This window comes from Pelodiscus sinensis, chromosome 11 (genome assembly GCF_052426305.1).
Source record: "Pelodiscus sinensis isolate ZL-2025 chromosome 11, ASM5242630v1, whole genome shotgun sequence".
Lineage (NCBI taxonomy): Eukaryota > Metazoa > Chordata > Testudines > Trionychidae > Pelodiscus > Pelodiscus sinensis.
The window spans coordinates 17083360-17104688 of NC_143062.1; the positions used below are offsets into that span (position 1 = coordinate 17083360).

At 56.0% G+C, this 21329-nt stretch overlaps 1 protein-coding gene across 1 annotated transcript; it reads right to left on the reverse strand.

Moving 5' to 3' along the window:
• Positions 1-3076: 3076 nt before the first annotated feature.
• On the reverse strand, positions 3077-20579 carry LOC102451947 (atypical kinase COQ8A, mitochondrial-like). Its single transcript, XM_075939168.2, has 15 exons — positions 20421-20579; positions 13528-13673; positions 12284-12568; positions 11909-11975; positions 11408-11485; positions 9788-9910; positions 9414-9499; positions 9135-9275; positions 8349-8430; positions 7848-7941; positions 7154-7295; positions 6741-6848; positions 5325-5390; positions 5043-5129; positions 3077-4525 (listed from the first exon to the last, which is right to left on the reverse strand). Exons 2-15 carry the CDS (start codon positions 13663-13665, stop codon positions 4247-4249), a joined length of 1776 nt encoding a protein of 591 aa, XP_075795283.1. The 5' UTR covers positions 13666-13673; positions 20421-20579; the 3' UTR covers positions 3077-4246.
• Positions 20580-21329: the final 750 nt, after the last annotated feature.

Here is a 21329-nt window from a genome sequence, read left to right on the forward strand (position 1 = left end):
GGGCTATCTTTTCTCCAGGAGGCCAGGCCCATAAAGCACCAGCAGGTTAATGATTAGCCTGGCTGTAAATATTTGATAAGCACCTCGGGATTCAAAGTACAGCCAACCACAACCCCCGCCCTGCCCCACAGCCCCTCTGGAGGAGTCAAAGGCTTTGGCCTGCCCTGGAAGGACCCGGTCTAGTGGTTGTGTGTCAATAAATCAGCTCAGTCCTGGCCTGCCTGGTTCTAGTCCCCACTCCCCTCCTAGAGTTTGGAGCAAGAACCCAGGCATCTTGAATCCCACCCCAGTAGACTCGTTCCCTTCTCCTCCCAGAGTTGGGAGCCCAGGCATCCTGACTTCCAGCCCCCGTCACTTTAATCCCCTTGACCCTTCTTCCCTCCCAGAGCTCAGGATGGAGCCCTGAGACCCCAGCTCTAATCTGCCTGCCCCGCCCTCCTTCTTGGCTTTGACCCCTGCAGGGTTCCAAGGATTAATCGTTATCCCCATTCCTGTAAACCCTCTTTCCACATTCCCTTCTCCTTATCTGCGGGCGGGGTCAGAGATCCCAGCAAAGGAAGCAAGCTCAGCCTCCCCCCCCTTAGAGGGGCAATTAAGCCCAGAGATAGTGCTTGGCAAAGGTTAAAGATAAACACTCCTGTGCCAGAGGGTTGGGGGGGGGGAAAGAGCCACACCCCAGAAGGAACTAGGACTCCTGGGTTCTATCCCCATCTCTGGGGTCTGCTGAGTTAGAGCAGGTAAGCTGGGAGTCAGGACTCTTGGGTTGTAACCGTAATGTGGAGTGGGAATGGTGTCTAGTGGTTAGAGAGGTTGGAGGCTCGAAGTTATTCTGTGACTAATGTCCCCAAATACCCCCACCCTGAATCATGACTGAAGAGCCCCTCCCCAAGCCCAGGATGTGTGCACATTTCCCCCCCACTGAGGGACGTGCCCCCAGAGAGAGGCTCACACCATCCTGCAGCAGGGCATTACATGGGTACTGACTTTTGGCTCCCCTGCACAGGGGAGGTTGGGGGGCCCCTATTTCTTTGGGATGGGCCCCAGCTAGAGGGGAGGCTAAGGCTGGGGATCCTTCCCCCACCTTATCTCCAGAAGGCAGCTAGGCCATTTGTGACTTGGCAGGGTGCTGCAGGGTGGGTCTGGGGGCACATGGGAGAGCTGTCTGTGTGGGTGGCATGTCAGGGCCAAGGGCAGTGCAGAGGGTGTGTGCGTGCGTGCATGTAAACTCCCCACTTCCTGCAGATACGAAGGTGTGGGGCGGGGGAAGTGTGCGATGAGCCCATCCCTAAGGGATTCGGTTTCCAGGAATCCAGGCCTATGCCACAAACCTCAGCCCTGCACTGAGAGTCAGGGCGTGTTGGAAAGGACCTTGCCCCAAGGCAAAGGGAGCCAGGGGGAATGGCTGCTTGAGGGTCTGTGTCTGGCTGGCTGGTGTGATTACAGGCCCATAGACAGACAAGCGGGGGGCTGGATGGAGAGGGAAGTGTACAGCAGTGCATGTGCAGCCACAGAGATGCCCAGGCTTCCCATGAATCTGCCTTTCAGCGACATTCATTGCTCGGCACTTTGCTCTTAAGTGCAGGTCACTGCAATGGGTGCAGCTTGGCCCAGGCTGTCTCTGCCAGACAAAGGGTTTCTCCCTCAAGCTTCCTAGAAACAGGAGCCCATTGCAGCCAGAGCCCTGAAGGTCAGAGCCCTCTTCTGTAGCTATGGTCCTTTGACCCGCCCAGGCCCTGCCTCAAAGTGAAGTTCAGCTCCTGGCCACTTCTTATCATTAGTTATCTTATGTGTCCAGGGGAAATGCTAATTCAGGGACACTCCATGCTGCCTCCCTACATCCCCACTGCTGTTTCAGTGAGCTACAGGATTCTTCTGCGCTAAGCTATTTGGCAGCATTGTTAAACAATCCCCACACCTCACCCCAGAGGCAGCTGCATCTTGGCACTGGGCAAATCAGCCCTTCCAGGGATGAGCAGTAGCAGCGCGCCACTTAGTGGTCAGATGGCAGAAGTGCAGATTCGTACCCTGCCCCTTGGAGCCCCCATGTGGCTGAGGGGAGGGATTGGGACATTCTTCCTTGCACCCTAGGAGTGCATCTACACTGCCCCTGTAGCTCAAAATAAGCTATGCAATTTGAGCTATGCAAATCGCATAGCTTATTTCAGTCATTTTTTAAATAGCTTATTTCATAATAGCGCCAAATTTTGAAATAACCTGCTATTCCAAAACATCCCTTACTCCTTGTGGAATGAGGTTTACAGGGAAGTCGAATAGCGAGCCCGTTATATTTCGAAATAACGGGCTGCTTGTTAAGATGCAGGATCGCTATTTCTGGATACCTCCACTATCCCAAAATAGCGCTGCTGTGTAGACATAGCCTAGGGCTCCCTCCTCTACTCCTGCCACCAGGAACAAAGCTGCATAACTGAAAAGGGCTGAAACCCCCCACTCCCACCCCAAGAAGTGCAATGCACAGACATAGCCCCTCAGCTCTGGACCCTAACCCAGCAGCTTTCAAATTTCATTGCACCACAATCCCCCTCTGCTGTGGGAGGGGGCAGAGCCAGAGCCCTCCTGCCCTGGATAGGATCTGAGCTTGGCCTTCAGCTCCAAGTCTCAGCAATGCTGGCTCTGGTGGCCCATGGAAATGGGGTTGCAACCCCTTTGGGTCCTGACCCACAGTTTGAGGTCTGCTCCAGTCTAACCCATCTTGCCCTCAAGATAAATCCACTGCCCACTTTGGGGGCACAAGTCTGATCCCTCTCCCTTGTGCTTAGAATTGACTCCCTTCTGCTATGCATCTTTGGCCAGCAGGGGTCACTCCATCTTCAGCTCAGCCCACGTTGCAAATGGTAGCAGAGCAGATGAGCCTGCCAGAGCATATCCCAGACTTGGCTCTCAGAAAAGGCCTGTGATAGCCCACGTACACCCTTTAACCCACATATTTTAATGTTCCCACCCCTTTTGGCGGGGAGATACTTGCCTTAACCTGTTCAGTGAGCCTCTTGCACTGGGCTGCTGGGGAAAAGATACCACTGTAATGTCCCAGACGTTTGTCTTCCCTGCAATGGCTTTGCCACACACACACCCCAGTTCAGCATTTCATTCCTTTTATTGGGGGTATGTTGGTTGTTGCATTTGGATTACAGTCCTCAGAGCTGACTCTTTGGGAAGACGCCCAGACTGCAATTCACCTGTGCTACATTACTTAGAGTTACACATAGGGGGAGACATACACGCAGCAATGCAGAAGGGCTGCAGTGCCCAACTCTGTCCGTAGGGGGAGCTATTCCACACAGCAATGTGCATGGGCTGCACACATGCACCAACAGCCCCTGGAGGACGATATCCACACAGTAAAGTGTATGGGTTACAACGTCTGGCTCAGGACCTGGGTGACGTGTGCATGGGCTGTCATGCGTGGTGCTGCCCCTCCAGGAAGACAAGCACACACACCAGTTCACATGGGCTACATTGGCTGGGCAGATTGGGAGACAGACGGGGTCGCTCCCCTGCTATGGGAGGGTTTTGACATTGACTCCTTCGCTCCTCTGATGCAGCAGGAAGTGGAGGATTCTCTGGAGTTGCAGGCCCTGGTTCAGTTTCTGGGTGGGGACCCCAGCTGGGTGCAGAGATGTAGGGGGGGCAGAGGAATCTAAAGGAGGGGACAGCCCCTGGGCTCCCCTGTGTAGAATTCATCGACAGGAGCAGTGTAGGAAGAGGGAACCACTCAGCTTTCCTCAAGTCCATAACCATCACCCAATCACTCCCCCCAGTTCCTTCTGTTTGAGGTTCTCTTTCTTAAGGGTTTCTTCAAAAATCTCATAATGCTATAAGGACTCCCTCAAAACTCACTTGAAACACCTTGATAAGAGTCCCTTGGATCTCCTCTCATCCCATGAAGATTCCTTTGAAACTCACCTGTGACCTACCTTAGGGGTCCCTTGAAACTCCCACCCTTCTATGAGGGCCCCTTTGAATCCTCTAATCCATGAGAGCCCCCCTGAAGCTGTCACAGTCCTGAGGGCGCCCTCAAAATTCCCATCATTCCATGAAGTCACCCTCAAAAATCCCTTGAGTCCTGCCCAGAAAGGTCCCTTGAAACGCTAATCATTCAATGGTGCAGGGGCTCCCATGCGCTCTCCACGATGGTACCCTATTTCCTCAGGATCCCCCTGTGGAGGCCACACCCTGACATGTTTGCTGGGCCCCCACCCTACCAGGACACTCCCCACACTCAGCAGTCTCAGCCCTCCCGGCCCCAGTAGCGGGCATAGGCCTGGCGGAAGATGGGCCGGCAGTGGATGCGGGCACCAAGCCGGGCACAGATGAGGAAGGAGCCGGCCATCTTGCGATGCAGGGAGTAGGTCTCCTCTGGGGGCGGCGTCAGACGGTGTTGCATCATGATGGGCAGGAGAGCATGGATGCGTTGTGTTGTGCTCTGGGCCCCAAAGTCAAAGGGGCCATCAGCAGCAAAGGCCTCGCCCAGGATCATCACAGCGTCTACGTGGGCATCCTTCATCGCCTGAGGGAGAGGAGCATTGATCAGGCCAAGGCAGCACACCGGGGGCAGGAGGGAGATGGCAGGAATGCTGTGGGCCAAAGTGGTGTGAGCCAAAGTGGTGTGAGCACCTAAGGGGCACAGAGATGGCTGATGGGATGGGCAGGGACTGGAGGGAAATATGGTGGCAGGACAGAGGTGGGCATGGGGAAGTTAGAGTATGGGGTGGGGGCATAGAGGGCACTGAGGCAGTGAGTAGGGGGAGACATAGGGTGGGGTGGATAGTAGGGGGGGGCATTGGGAGCTAAGAGTGCAGAGAGGTATGGGTGGGGGTACACAGGACCTGAAGGCTCAGCAGTGACTGAGGGAAGCACACAGGTCGACAAGGGCGGGTTCAGGAAACAGGCTGGGAGAGCTGGGGAAGTTGAGCAGAGATTGGAGGCATGGAGACGGCTGGGGGAACAAGGTTCTGCCCTCCAACACTTGGGCACTAACCCCCCAGCCCCCATGCTGTGGCCAGGGAGAGATCCAAGTATCTCACCTGAGTCTCATAGCCAGTGAGAAACCGAAGTGCAATGGATCCCTGCAGCACCCCAGCCCGGTCACCTTCAGCCGCAGCCTGAATGATCTGGAATCAAAGTGGCCCAGAGACCATGTAAGATAAGCACAGGGCTCGAAACCCTTCTGCCCCACTCCCTTCAGTGCCTCCTGCTGGGAGAAGCCAGGGCTGGAATAACCGGGGTCCCTCTCTTCCGACAGAATTCTTGCCCTGCTCCCTACAGTGACCCCTGCTGGAGAAAGCCCAGGGCAGCGACAGTCTCACCTCAATGTACTGATCTGTAAAGGTCTTGTCAAAGCTGCGAGTGGCTCCGAAATCCAGCAGCGCCACCTGGTGTCCAGCAGAGAAAAGAGCCAGTTAGAATCAGCTGGGAAACCCAGGTCTGGGATGGGAAGTGGGGGGCATTGGAGGGTCAGTTCCCCCTCCCCCACAAACCACAGTTAGTGCTCGTGGGAATAGGAATCAGGCTGCCTGGATCCCAGAGGTGAAAGTAAACGGGTGCATCTCAGTGCGCAGCTCCAGCAAGAACTGGCTGAGCTGTGGCAAAAGCCATCAGGGAGCTATTGAAAAAGCTGATAGGGACCTGAGTTGCGATAGGACAGTACCTGTAAGAAATTTAAGTTCCTTTCACCCCAACTGAGTGACACTATTGGAGAAGGGGAGTGTGGCTGCCCACGGTCGGGGGAGCATGTGAGCTTCCCAAGCTTAGCTCTAGGAATAGTACTGGGGGTGCATTACATTTGAGGGGCAGGTGGGCACTGAGCCTCCAGACAATAAATCTCCCACATGGTTGGATTAGGCTGTATGGTGTAGGCACATGACAGGGTAGTAGGGCCTGGCTATGGGGTTCATGGTGAGGGGTGCAGCTGGGGGAGGGGGATCTGATGGGAGGGAGGGAGGGAGTGGTGGAATCAGCCATGCAGGGTGGCAAGGGTGGAGTTTTGAGAGAGCGGGGGCAGGGCACTAGCTGTGCGCACTGGGATGGGACTTGCTTTTCTTCCCCTTCCCCTGTGGATAAGGGAGCGAGGGGAAAGTACCAGGCATGGGAGGCATGCACAGAATCCAAGTACTTTCCGCTCGCTCCCTTACCATCAGGGGACCGGGAAGAAAGGCAAGCCACGTCCTGGGGCATCTGGCTACTGCCCCCGCCTCCCCTGCTCTCTTGAAACTCTGCCCTTGCAGGGTGGGCCTCAGCCATTCAGGCATTGTTGGAATAGGAGGCAGGGGTTTTGAGTGGGGGGACATGTTGGCTAGGAGAGATCACTGCCTATACAAGGGAGCCAGGATGCAGGGGGGGGGGAATCCCCCAATAATGGAGAGGGAGCATGGCTCCCAATGCCCCCAGCCCACCCCCATGCCTCTCCTGTCCCCTGGTGTGCTGCTTTGGGCCTGTCCTATGTTCCTCTCCCCCACGTGTTGAAGGATGCCCATGTAGATGCAGTGATGATCCTAGAAAGACAGAGGTGCAATGGGGAGGGGACGGATGTGTGGAGTGATGGGTTTCCCACCCATGCTAGTGAGGAGAATGTGGCAGCAATATGAGGGCAGTAGGGGGTTCCTTCAATCAGGGAAGGGGGCCATGGCTGGCTGACTGACATGGGATGGGGCTGTAGAGCTTCCCCAATTCAGGGAAACAGTTGCTCGCTGGCTCTGACATAGGAGGCAACAGGGCGTCCGTACCTTGCCGCTGTGTGGATCATAGAAGAAGTTGGACCAGTTGGGGTCGGTCTGCATGTAGCGGAAGTGGAAGAGCTCCCGCACGCACAGGTCCAGGATACTGAAGCAGATCTGTGGGAGTGAGAGAGAGCCCAGTGCTACACCCCATCCCAGGACAGGCCCCGTCCTGCTGGGATTAGGCTGGGAACTGCCCCCTTCTGACAGCAGCAGCTCCGGCTCCACATCTTAGAGTTAAGGTGAAAAGGGTCGGGCATGGAGCATGGTCTCCAGCGCTGGATCCCGAGTCAGGCCTGAGCAGAGTGCAACCAATGGGGGAACCCCGACTGGGAGTGAAAGACAGGGAGACTAGGAATGTGTCCCGGTGCTGGGATCCCTTTTACACATGAGTGTCTCCTCCTCCTCCCCTCCCCTGTTACCCGGTTGCGTGTCTCCTGGTCCAGCCCCTGGGCCTGGTCGAGGGGGAAGCCAGGCACCAACTCCATGGTCAGCACCTGCTGGGTGCTCAGCTCACCAATCACCGACGGCACGTAGAACACGGGGTCATCCTGCAACAGCTGCCTGTGGGGGGAGCGTAGCAGGAGATTCTGTATCAGTGTGGGCACAGTACCACCCTCCCCCGCAACACACACACTGGGGGACTGTGCCTGAGTGGTTGCCTGTACCATTCCCCAAGGCAGAAGTGGGGAACCTTTTTTGGATTGGGGGCTGCTGACCCACAGAAAAATCAGTTGGGGGTCAGGGCCTATGGAGAGGCATCGGGGGGACTGGAGTGCCAGCATGGGCTCCTCAGTGCTAGGGAGGCCCTGGGCCTCAGGGGCCAGATCCATGCAACCCAGGGGCTGCATCCAGCCCCTGGGTCTTAGGTCCCCCCGGCTGCCCTAAGGCAGTTGCAGAGAGGCCATCTGTACCATCCCTTTACCAAGTGGTTGGGCCAATGTGTACCATCTCCCGGGCACATATGCCAGAGTGACCAGCCGTACCACCCCACCAGGTGATTGTGCCAGTGTGGCTGATAACACCAGCCTGCAGGTGACTAGGCCAGAATGGCTGACAGAGCCATCTCCTGGGCGACTGTGCCAGTGCGGATGTGACATTGATATGGGCACTCACTGAAACCTCGTGGCACAGGCAGCCTCCCGCTTGTAGTCGCACTCCAGGGCCAGCTCACGGCTCATCACCTCAATGGCATGTTCAGGGAAAAGGCCTGTGGGGAAAGGGGCAAGGAAGGGACCTCAGCACCAGTGCCCAGCTCACCCCAGTACCTGAGAGCTCGGAGTGAGTCTCACCCTCTGTCATGATCTCCTTCCAGAGTCTCAGGGATGGAAGCCAGAGGGAAACTGAGGCACCCAGCAGGATGGGCACTTGCCCAGGAGATCTGATTCCCAGCTCCTACTGCCCTAACTCCCAGCCCTTGCTGCTCTAACCCACTAGAACCCACTCCCCTCCCAGAGCTGGGATGGAACCCAGCAAGCTTGGCCCCCGACACCTTCCCCCCACACCGGGGCACTGACTTTTGGGGGAAGGAAGGACTTGGGCTCTCATGTGACCAGGAGCAGGAGAGGCGTGGGAGCATCTAGGGGTGGGGGGGACTGTGGGATTGGGACCTGGTACCTTCAGGCAGCGCTTTGCTCAGACTCAGCAGGGAGACGAGGTTCCGGACATCACTGTCGATGCTCTGGGCAATGCCTGGGTACTGGGGGAGAGGCAAATGGGGTTAGATCAGCTGGGCCCTGCCCATGCAGACCAAAAGAGAGCACATGGGGAGCATCGAGGTCCTCAAAGGAGCCAGGATGGGAAGTTAAATGCAGCCACTGGCAAGCGAGTGTGAGAAGTTCCTTCAGTCCAGTCACACAGATGCGAAGACCTTTCCCATAATCCCCTTGGGAAAATAGGCACTAGCCATGGAGATGATGTATCAGGATCTACATGGAGGTATAGGCTGGGACATGGTAGCCAATTGGATGGGGTGAAATCAGGGCTCCCCAGGGGATGCATTAGCAATTGCCAGCATAGCCATCTCTTCAGAAGAGGGCATCTGGACTTGCTTTCCACGATGACAGAGCAAGGGCACATAGCCGCAATAGCTGCTGCTTGGCATCCCAGTGTGTGGCCTTCAACATGGCTGCAGCTTGACATGACAGTGTGAGACCAATGTGGCCACCCACACTGCCTGATGCCCTTGAGAACTAACTTCCAATATGGCTACCTGTGTCCCAGAGGGACCAGCCTCCAACATGGACACCAGCACCTCAGGAGAACCAACCTCTATACATGGCTACAGTGCTCAAGGGAACTGGCCTCCAACATGGCCGTCACCCAGCTTACTGGGAGTGTGGGTTTGCCTGCCAAGATGGAAGTTGCCATGGGGATCTGGGTTTGCCTCAGCCCTACTGTTACCTGGATCTTCATGGCCACATTGCGCCCATCCAGCAGCTGTGCTAGATGCACCTGTCCAATGGAAGCAGCAGCGAAAGGGCGCTCCTCAAACCAGGCCAGTCGCCTGTGCCAGTCTGGGCCCAGCTCACTGTTCAGCACACCCTGCATGGAGAGGGGAGAACAGGGGGGTCAGGGCCAATCACCCCTACCCTTGCACTCCCACAGCTCTGGCTTCGCCCCCCACCTTCCCATGCCCTCCAGTCCTCCCTCTTCTGAGTCTGCCCCCTCCCCCTCACTCACCATCATTTGCTTAGTGGGCATGAAGTCAGCGCTGTGTCTGACCCTCTCAAAGATCTTCTGGAGCGCAGGGTTAATGAGGGCATCATCTGAGGGTACAAAGTAGGGGGAAGTGTCAGAGACTGTGTATGGGGGATGTGACGTGGGGGATCCCACTCCTCATGCTGCCATGCTGCAGGAAGGAGTAGTGGGGTGACACTGGGCACAGCAAAGGGGGGGAGGCTGGCTGGGGAACTGTGGCCACAGTAAGCCCTGCACCTGGGGGTGGCAGTAGATTTCAGTGTCAGGGAGCCTGGGCAAATAGACTGTAGGGAATGATCTCACCCTGGATTTGGGGATATTGGCTGCCCCCCCGCCCCATCCTTCTGTCTCCTCACCTTGGATGCTCAGCATCTGGCCGAGTTTCAGAGCCGCACCCCGCACCTTGCACAGGGTCCGGACAATCCGCTCTGCATTGGCCTCAGACAGGAGAGCACGTGTGCTCGAGGGTGACAGATCGCCTGGGGGTGGAGGAGAAACAAAGGAGTGGTCAAGACAGAGCTAGCCCCCTATAACCTATGGGGAGCCACCCCACTCCCAGCACAGAACTCCTGGCAACCACAGCCTCACAGATCCGGCAGCCAAGGACCCTCTGCAGGGGTCTATGTGTGGCACACTGGAGCTGGGTGACTTTTTACCCCAACTGTTTCTTCACTGGCCAATGGCAACTCTACCCCGGCCTCTCACAAAGTTCTGTGGGATTTTGCCAATTTCTTCACTTTAAAACATGTTTAAATCTTTCAGCGCAATTCAGGAGCAATCACAGGGGCTGCTGAGATTTTTGGGATACACAGTGTTGCCATTTTGCACCTTGAAGTGACTTTTTGACCCAATGCCTCCTTCCATCAGAAGTGACAATTCCTGTCCAGAGGCCCTGAAGCCAAACAAAATGATTTGTTCTCCTCCCAGTGAATCCTTTCCAAAATGCCAATGACCCAGCCAGTGCTAGCATTGTCCTTCCCCCTTCTGCCCCCCCCTCCTTTCTTCCCCCCACACACTGGGAAAGTCCCACAGGCAGGGGGCCCTGCCCTGCCTGGCTGCCACATCCAAATCCGCTCCCCTCTGATCCCAACCTCGGTACTAGAATCACACCAGCCTTTTGGCCCAGCTGCTGCCCTGCCTCCAGGCCAAGCCACAAGCTCAGGCTCTTGGGCTGAGACCTGCTTTTCTCCCCCCAATCTCCACAGAAGACAATGAGGTCACAGGAAAGATGTGTCCCCCTCCTGTCTCTCACACACAGGGCAGGGTCTCCACACAGCTTCTGCACCGTGGAAGTGGGTGTCCAATAGTGCAAGACTTTTAGTGAGCCAGGGAATGTGAGGGTATGTCTACACTACCCCGCTAGTTCGAACTAGCGGGGTAATGTATCATACCGAACTTGCTAATGAAGCCCGGGATTTGAATTTCCCGGGCTTCATTAGCATAAAGCCGGCGCCGCCATTTTTAAAAGCCGGCTAGTGCGAACCCCGTGCCGCGTGTAGCCGCGCGGCACGGGGTTCGCACTAGCCGGCTTTTAAAAATGGCTGTGCCAGCTTTATGCTAATGAAGCCCGGGAAATTCAAATCCCGGGCTTCATTAGCAAGTTCGGTATGCATACATTACCCCGCTAGTTCGAACTAGCGGGGTAGTGTAGACATACCCTGAGACTCGGAGTGGGTGTGATTCCAAGTGTGCCCACTGCGTATGTGAGCCAGGGAGTAAGATTCCAAGTGTGCACACGCCCAGGCATAGGGCCCATGCATTGAGCCCCTGACCGTCGGTCAGCTTTCATCACTGCTATGGTTGGAGTGAGCTAGTGTCAAAGTGTGTGCACAAGAGTACGTGTGTGTGCATGTGAATGAGCGTGCGAGGAGGATTCCAATTGTGTCTATACCTGACCGTCAGTGTGCGAGGGTGATTGATTCCCATTGTGCCTGTGCAAGAGTGTGAGTGGGCCGCCTCGAGTGTCCTTCACTCACCTTTCACAGCCCTTTCTGCCCACAAGGATTTCTTAGCAGCTTCCACCAGGATCCCGATCCCAACACTCACAGCTAAGCCTAGGGGACAAAGCGTAGGATAATGCACCAGGACAGCCTGCCCTACCCCCCTGCTTCACAGGGGAAGGGGAGCACCAAGCTCCCCCCAACCTCCAGAGCCACCCACCCCACAAAGCATCTGAGTCATCCCATGAACCCCATGGAAATGCTGGAGTGGCCCTGGGAACATCTTCCTTCCTGGACCTTCCTGCTGTCCTGTGTCCATCCCAACCAGTTGCAGCAGGCTATTGCCATGCACACAGAGAGCGCCCCCTGCTGACCTGCCTCTCCTGACCCCACAGGGACCCATCTGCCACCACTCCGCCTGTGTGACCCGTTCAACCGTGGACCCCTCTGACAGTGAAAACTGAAGCTGGGACCCGCTAGAGGGGAAGTGCTGCATGCCCCGTCCCCTTATCATAGCATGTGCTGGATGCTACTTACCCCCAAAGTTAGCCAGCCTGCCGAGCCGAGTCGTGGGGACCTTCCGCTCACAGGATTTGTCACTGAGCTGTAAAGCAGAGCGGGAGTGACTCTCCCAGACAGCCCCCCTCTCACCTCATGGCAGCAGAGAGCCAGGGTCTGGTTAGCCCAGACCCACAGAACAACTCCAACTCACTGCTTGATCACAGACAGAAATAAAACCCAGACGTCCTGTCTCCAGGCCCCTTGCTCTAACTCATTGGACCCCACTCACCTCCCACAGATGGGGCTAGAACCCAGGAGTCATGGAACCCTGCTCTAACCACTACACATCTTCCCTCCCTGAACAGAGAACCAGGAACCTTAATTGGCAGATCCCCCACTCCCACCCCTTACCATATGTCTGTAGGGCTGGGCAGGAGACACCTTGGCATCTCTGGCCTTTTGCATGTCTTCAGCTGTCAGCCTGTGCACTGCAGGAGAGTTCTGATGGTACCAGCGCCAGGGGCCCATGGAGCAGACAAGAGAGAGGGGCAGGTAACGGTCCAGCTGTGATGTCCAGAGCAGAGAGCCAGCCCCTTGCCCCAGCACAGGAGACCGACGCTTTGGGCAAGCAGGTCTGGGACTGACAAAGGATTTGGAGACAACAGCAGGCGCAATGGTCCAGTCCGGGCTGCAAGTCTGGGAAAGGGGAGAAACATCACCCTTCTGTGGCCGGGGGCGGGGGCGGGGATCCCCCAACCCTGCAGCCAGATCAGCAAGTGTCCCCTAAAAAGAAAGGCCCCAGACCCCATTCCTAGCTCCCTTGGGATATCCAGTCCTTCCACCTTGGGCCCAGATTGGAGCTGGTGACCCCTAGAGGGCAAAGGCCCTTTGTCTCATTCCCACTACGCACACTTCTGTCAGGGAATCGAATGTGAGAATTGACTTCAAATACATAAAGGACTGTGTTCTCCCTGCCCACTGGAGGCAGGACGGCAGGACACGAAGGAGTCAGCTTAATCTGCAGCAAGGGAGATTTAGGTCAGATAATAGGAAAAACTTTCTGACTAAGGCTTTGTCTACACTATGGCTTTTGCCAGAAGAGGCAATGCAAATGAAGTACTGATTGGCATTTTGTCGTGCTTCATTTGCATAATCTATTCCGAGCCATTTTTGTGCAAGGAGTTTTTGCACAAAACATGTTGTGTGACCGTGGCTGTTTTGTGCAAAAACCCCTTTTTGCACAAGATCCTTTTGCCCCTCCCGGGATCTTGCACAAAAAGGGGGTTTTGCACAAAATGGCTACAGCCACACTGCATGTTTTTATGCAAAAAACCCTTGCGCAAAAACAGCTCGGAATACACTATGCAAATGAAGTGTGACAAAATGCTAATCAGCACATCATTTGCATTGCCTCTTCTGGCAAAAGCTGTGGTGTAGACAGCCTGAGGGTAGCTAAGCTCTGGAACAGGCTGCCGGGAATGCTGTGGAGTCCCCACTATGGGAGGGCTGTAAGAAGTGGTTGGGCAAACACCTGTCAAGGATGTTCTGGGTTTTCTTGGCCCCACCTCAGAACAGAGGGCTGGCCTTGATGCCCCCTCAAGACTCCTTCTGACCCTACATTGCCTTGATTCTAATTTGGCCTGCCCCATTTATACCTTGACTCCCCTCCTGACACTGTCCAGGTTCCTCTGGAGGCCTCTTGATGCTGATGCAAAGTGAAGAGGGGACACGGGGATCTCTCCCAGGGTCCGGCCAGCCAGGGGGAGCCCCTTCTTCATCACAATCTCAGCCATGGAGGGCTCTGCAGAGAGAAAACCAGGCAGAGCTCAAGGCAGGTGGGTTGCAGCACAAAGACTCACAGAGGTGGGGCCATGAGCCCACAGATGGGAAACAGACACCCATGTGAAGGAATGACATGGAGCGATCTGAGTGTAAAGGCAGCGTGGTTCAATGGTTAGAGCAGGGGCTGGCAGTCAGTATTCCTGGGATCTGTTAATAAATATCATAAGTTCCAATATTAAATTACCCAGGATTATGTACAAATCCTCACTGAGTCACCAGACTAAGACGCTTTGCTCCAGAGCCAGCAAAAGAGCCCAGGAGTCTGGATGCCCACTCGCTGCCCCAAGCTGGGGAACTGAACTTGGCTCCCAGCTCCCCCACTCTAGTTGCTACAGCTCCCCTGCAGTCGCATGTGTGCTGTGTCCCCCACCAGGGGAGCCCCCAACCAACTGATCTTGTGTAGCCCTTGAAAGGTTGGACGATGAGGCTGGTCCCATGCCCCCATCGCCTTCTAAACTCAGACACTCCATCCCACTGCACCATGCTAGATAGCCCCCCCCTTGCCGCCCCAGACAGCTCTGGGGTTAACCCTGCTGCTAACCCCTGGGAACCTGCAGAGGCGGCAGCATGGACAGCTGCCAACTGCTCTCAGAGTTGTGCCCTAGGCTACAGACACTGCTAATCCATTAGCATAAGGCTACGTGCAGGGCAGGCCTATCCCATCTGGGAGCCCCAGCCTGGCCAGTGGCTGGTCACTCCCCTAGAATCAAGCCACGTTAACCCTTAGCCCACTGACTCTCTTCACTGACCAGCTGCTCTGGGGGAAGCAGTCACGCTGCTCTCCCAGAGCCAGGGACAGCCCCCAGGAATCCGGACACCCCGTGCTGACCACAGGAGACCACACCCCCATAGCTGAGGAGAGAACCCAGATCCTGCTCCCAGGCCCTCCCCAGGTCTAACAACAGCTCCTTCCAGGACCCAAGACTCCCAGCTTCCAGCTCCCCCATCTCCAATCTACTAGATCCATGGCTCCCAAAGTGTGGTCTGTGGACCAGCAGTGGACTGCGACCATCTTGCAGGTGGGCCATGGGCTTGGGGCTCCCACTGGCTTCCTGCTGGGGGGGGACGACCCTGCGCTGCATGGGATGGATCCAGTTCATGGGAGAAAGGGGAGGAAAGGACTCCATGTGCTGCCGCTGCCCCTCCCCCTGGCTGGGGGCATGGAAATGGCAGCCAGGAAACCACTTTCCTGGAGGCTTTTCTTGCTGCTCCCATTTACCAAAATCACAGCCACTGGAAGCAGAGGAGCAGTGCCTGGGAGCAGCCGGGGGCACAGAGCCAGGTAAGTGCCCCTGCATCTTCCTCATGCCCAGACGCCGCACACCAGTCCCCCTCACACACACTCCTCCTGCAGAGACCTTGCACCCTCAGCCCACTTCTTCATCCTCCCTCCTGCAAAGACCTCCCCACCCTCACCCTGCTCTTGCCCCCGTCCTCCACCTTCAGCCCACTGCTACTTCCTCCCTCCTGCCCAGTGCCCCCTTGCCCCAGCCCAGCCCATTCCTGCACCCATTCATCATGGGTAGTTGGCTGGTGGTCCGTGGAAAAGTTTGCATTGAGTGAGATGGGCCACAGGCCAAAGACTTTGAGGATCCCTGTGTTAAACCCCAATTCCCTCCCAGCTTGCAATAGAACCCAGGAGTCCTAACTCCCAGCTCTAACCACTAGTCCCACTCCTCTTACACAGCAGATTGAAATTCAGAAGTTCTTCCCAGGCCCCACTCTTTTACCTACTGCCTTTCTTCTAGAGCCGGGACGAGAACCCAAAAGGCCTCACTCGCACTCTCCCATGTCCTCACCATCTCTCTTCAACAGAGAGGACTAAGGACTAGCAGGCCAGAGACCGAGTCCCCGTCAACAGGCACACAGTGGCTTTGTGGGGCGGGGCAGCAGCCTCCTGACTCGGAGCACCCCCAGACAGAGTGCGTCCCCAGAGGCTGTTGAGTCAGCACCTTCCTTCTGCACTTGCAGACGCAGCTGTGGTCCTCTGAGTCACCCATTCCCATTAGTCAGGGGCACGTCTGAAACGTGCTGGGGGTCAGGGAATTTGAGCGGCACATGTACACGCAGTCACACCCTGTGACCCTCCACTCATTTTTCCCCTCACCTCGGGGACACCCACAGAGCACAAGGCATGGAGCAGAGAGGAGGAACAGGCAATCGATGAACCTAACAGTCCAAATTCCCAGTTCCCTGCTACTCTGAGCATTAGAACGTACTCTGCTCCCAGAGTTGGAAATACAAAGCAGAACCTCAAAATACATGGCAGACAAGCTCAGTGCCCTACCTCCCCCACAGCCAGCTTTGGAGAAGTCACAGAAGCTTGCTAGTGAATTTTTCTCCAGAGCATATAGGCAGGAGGCAAGTAACTACTGATTAGAGCAACCCGGACTTGAAGTCAGGACTTCCTAGCTCCGAAAAGGGTGTGGGGGTCTAATGGATAGTGCAGGGGTGGCAGGAAGCCAGGACTCTTGAGTTTATCTATTTCTCAATCAGTCACTGGCCTGCTGGGTAATGTTGGGCAAGCCACTTACCTCCTGCACCTCAGTTTTCCATCTGTAAAATAGAACTAATGATACTGACCTCCTTTGTAAAGTGCTTTGAGAACCGAAGATGAAAAGTGCTATATAAGAGCTAGGTATTATTAACCGCAATGTGGTACAGGGATTGCTCACTTGGTGCTGAAATATGGCTGTCTCTGGGGTGGGGCATAGGGGCTATTTAAAGAGGGATCTCTCACCCATTGCTCAGATGCAGCCATCTGTTGGCTGGGATTGCGTCAAGTATTTATACAGGGATCCCCCACCTTGGGCTGAAATGCAGCCTCTTCTGGGACGGAACACAGCATATGTTTAACAGTGCACAGCCACACAGTACAAAACAATGAGCAGACCAACCTAATAAATTTGTTAGCCTCTAAGGTGCCACAGTACTGCTTGTTGTTTTTAAAGTTACAGACTAACGGCTACCCCTCTGAGACCACACAAAACAGTTTAGAATTTTGTTCATTCTTATTTTAGATAGTTCTGTAAAGTCAAATTTGGCTCTAAACATTGAGATTTTATTGGTTTTTACAAAACCTGAGACCAACTCAAAGGACTTGGGAATTTTAAACATTCCAGTGGGAATCATTTTTAATTCAAACCAAAGCAAAGTAAAATCTATTCCTAGCCTTGAGGGACTTGCAAACAAATATTGCTGAGCTGGGACATGAGACCCTAAGGGTGAAATCCATAATCCAAAGTGGAAATTGACAGATTTTCGGTGTCTGCACTGAAAGGAACAAAAGGTGCCACCTAGCTTTAAAATCTATGAAAAATTCACACAGCAATGTGTAAATGTGATTTGTAAAATTCTTTCCATGTAAACATTTTTGAGGTTATCAAGGGAAATTTGGGGTGGGATGTTCATAGACTCTATTTCTCACCTCACCTCAACCTATAAACCTTGAATACACCAGCACTGGGGTCCCACACTAAATAGGTAGCCCTCTGGGGCAAAGACATCTCTCTTTTTTTTTTGTAGTGTCTAGTACAAGAAAGCTCACCTAGCTTACCACCCAAGAAAGATATCTCGAAGACACCGTTAATAGTTATCTGAAAACTTCTGCTCAATGTGCTGCAGCAGTCAAAAATGCTAATAGTGTACTAGGACCTACTAGGAAAGGAATAGACAATTAGAAAATATGATGCCATTATGTATATATGAAGCACCCACACCTTGTATACCAAGTCTGGTCATCCCCCCCCCACTCCAAAAAGATGTGAAACTGGAAAAGTTTCAGCGACAGGCAACAAAGATGATCAAGGCTACTGAACAACTTCATGCAAGGAGAGATTAAAAAGATTAGGGCTGTTTAGCTTAGAAAACAGACTAAGGTTTGTAAACTCATGAATGGTATGGAAAAAGTGACCCTTTCACATCATACAAAACATAGGGGTCACCTGACTAAATTAATGGACAACTGAAGCCTGGGGTGAATCACTCTATAATTGGCTTGTTCTCTGCTGCCCCACCTCTGAAAGCTCCAGTATGAGCCACTGCTGGAGAAAGGACACTGGACAAGATGGAGCATGGTCTGACCTAGTATAGCAGCTCTTAGATTCTTACAGTAGGACCTGGTCCATGACTGCGGTTCTTAGGAGCTACCACAAATAAACATCTTTGTGAGACTAGTTGGCAGTGATGCAGATCTTGCTGCATGAGATATGTGTTGATGGCTGGAAGGGGTGGCCCATGACTATAGGCCGACTCAGCCGTCGCCTAGGGCGCTGCCTTCAACGGGGCGCCCAGTGTGCCCGCTGATGATGTCACGCCATTGACAGCCATGCATGCGGGGGCACCGATCACACATTCTGCCTAGGGCGCCAGCTGCTGCAGCCCACCTTGGGCCGCCCCTGATAGAAGGCCTACTTATTCCATGTGTTTTAACTGGTGGCTTAGATCAGCAATTTTCAACCAATGTTCTCCTAGAGTCTGTACCTCCATGTCAGAAGAACATACGAATGGCCGTACTGGGTCAGACCAAAGGTCCATCTAGCCCAGTATCCTGTCTACCGACAGTGGCCAATACCAGATGCCCCAAAAGGAGGGAACACAACAGGTAATCCTCCTGTGACCCCTCTCCTGTCACCCACCTCCGGAGAAGCAGAGACGAGGGACACCATTCCTACCCATCCTGGCTAATAGCCATTGATGGACCTAACATCCATGAATTTGTTGTCAAATTTGTTAGGGGTCCTCAAATGCAAAAAGTCTGAGAACCACTGACCTAGAAGGGAAAGGCCCCACCAGGGCTGGACCTGTTCACACTCCCTTTGTAGGGGAAAGGCCCTGGATCTTTATTCCCATGTCATTAATATATTGTAGGGATTATTTCCCTTGCAGTTCACAATAAGACAGAACGGACGCCTGGATACTCAGCAAGCAGGGTCATTGCTGATGTCCCCCACCCCCTAGCCATGGGGCTAGGAAACTGTGCTAGGGCCAGAAGGGCCAGGAGAGTTTAGTCTGGGGACTAGTCTAATTTGGATGCAGGACAAAATCTGGGCACTCGGCCGGACCCCCGGCTGTAATTGGCTCTAATTCCCTCCCCCGGTCTGTAGCCCTGTCTCCCCCAAGCCCTCTGCCCTCATACCGGGCTGCTGGAGATCCGCGCACCACAGCGCCCTCCCCGCTTCCCAGCGCTGCAGCCAGAGCCCCGCACGCTCCCACTAGCCCAGCCCAGCCCAGCCCAGCCCAGGCGTTGCAACAGCAGAAGCCCGGGGCTTGTGTGCAGGAACGCACGTAGGTTCGCGTGGGCATTCACCACGTCCCCTGGCACCCAGCGCCGGGCCCCCCAGCGGGGGGGTGGCGGGGCGGGGCTCCCGCAGGAACAGCCCCATGCAAACCCCGCCCCCACCTCAGCCCCGACCGTCTCATCCCAGCCGGGGCAGGGGCAGCCCCCGAAGCGCTCCTGCCAGCCCGGGCATCCTCCTTCCATCCCCGCCCGGGCGCCCCCGCGAGCCTCGCCCCCATTCCCGCCTGGACACCAGCATCCCTCCTCCAATACCCGCCCGGGGATCCTCCTCCAGTTCCCCTCTCTAGCCCTGCGCCCCTCATCCGAGCCCGGGCATCCTCCCTCCGGCCCCTCCCGAATACCTCCTCCAGTCCCCCCTCGAGCTCCACTTCCCCCATCCCCGCCCGAGCATCATCCTGCGAGCCCCGCTACCCCCATAACCCTTCCTGCCCTGCACGCTTCAGTCGAGTCCCGGCATCCTCCCCCAGCCCCGCAAGCTCCTTTCTAGCCCTGCACCCCGCAATCCCGCCCTAGCATACCCCTCTAGCCCTGCACCTCTCATCCCAGGCACCTCCCAACCTCTCATCCCAGCCCGGGCACCCCCCCACACACACCAGCCCTGCACATCTCATCCCAGCCCGGGCACCCCCCCCCCCCCACACCAGCCCTGCACATCTCATCCCAGCACGGGCACCCCCCCCCCCCACACACACCAGCCCTGCACATCTCATCCCAGCCCGGGCACCCCCCCCCCACACCAGCCCTGCACATCTCATCCCAGCACGGGCACCCCCCCCCACACACACCAGCCCTGCACATCTCATCCCAGCCCGGGCACCCCCCACACACACACCAGCCCTGCACATCTCATCCCAGCACGGGCACCCCCCCACACACACCAGCCCTGCACATCTCATCCCAGCCCTGCACATCTCATCCCAGCCCTGCACATCTCATCCCAGCCCGGGCATCCCCACACACACACCAGCCCTGCACATCTCATCCCAGCCCGGGCACCCCCCCCCACACACACACACACCAGCCCTGCACATCTCATCCCAGCCCGGGCACCCCCCCCCCCACACACACACACACCAGCCCTGCACATCTCATCCCAGCACGGGCACCCCCCCCCCCACACACACACACACCAGCCCTGCACCTCCCATCCCAACCCGGCCACCCCCCCTCCGCCAACCCTGCACAGCCCAGCCCGGGCACCCCTCGCCAACCCTGCACCTCCCGTCCCAACCCGGGCACCCCCCGTCCAACCCTCTGCCAGAGCCGATTCTCTCCTGCCAGCCCGAGCACCCACCGCCAGATCCGCTCCCCCTCCTAGTCTGGGCATCCCCCGCCCAGCTCCCGCCAAGTCCCCCAGGCATCCCCCTGCAGCATCGCTCCCCACCCCCGCCCAGAGTTGTTCCTCACCGCCGCGGTTCCCAGAGGGCAGGGGCGTCTCAGTCTGTGGGATGCCGGCGAGGGGGCTGGACCCGCTGCTGCTCCCTGAGCGCTTTTGTTCGCAGCCTCCCCGTAGCGCCGCTGTCTCTGCCCGGCCCCATCGCTCCCGCAGCCAGTGCGATGAAGTGTCCGTAGGTCCTGACCAATGGCAGCTAAGTAGGAGTGTCCCTTACTTAGCCCCTCCCACGCCCTTGCTTGCCCGCGTCCTGGCTCGCCCTGTGGCACGGCGGGGCTGGCATGGTGCCCGCTGAGCGCCCCGACACCAGCCACTCACTCGCTCGCTCGCTGCCCATCAACTCGCCGCTTCGCTGCTGAGGCTGCCACTTAGGGACCGATTGTGTGTGTGGAAGGGGAAGAAGTAACGGGGGCATCCAAGGCTCATTGCCCACAAGGGGCTGGATGGGCAACCAGTGATTCAAGGTGGCCACAAGCTCCTTATAGGGGCCACTCCAGCTTCTGAGCTGGAAGCCTGGAATGCATGTCCGAGGTGCGTTAGAGATTAAATGCTCCCTCCCGCGCAGGGTGCCCAGCTGGCCTGTATAGTGCAGGGGAGGGGCTCCTGCATGTGTAGGGTGCATGAGGGATAGCAGCTGAAAAAAAATCCCAGGAGAAATAAAAGCAACAACAACCAAACCAAACCTCAGTGCTTCCTTTTTATTATCTCTGCCCTCAGGAGAGGTAGATACTAGAGGGCAGAGATAGGGTCCAGAGTGACTTAGACAAATTGGAGGATCGGGCCACAAGAAATCTGATGAGGCTTAACAAGGACAAGTGCAGAGTCCTGCACTTGGGATGGAAGAATCCCAAGAGTTGTTACAGGCTGGGAACCAACCAGCTAAGTAGTAGTTCTGCAGAAAAGGACCTGGGGGTTACAGTGGA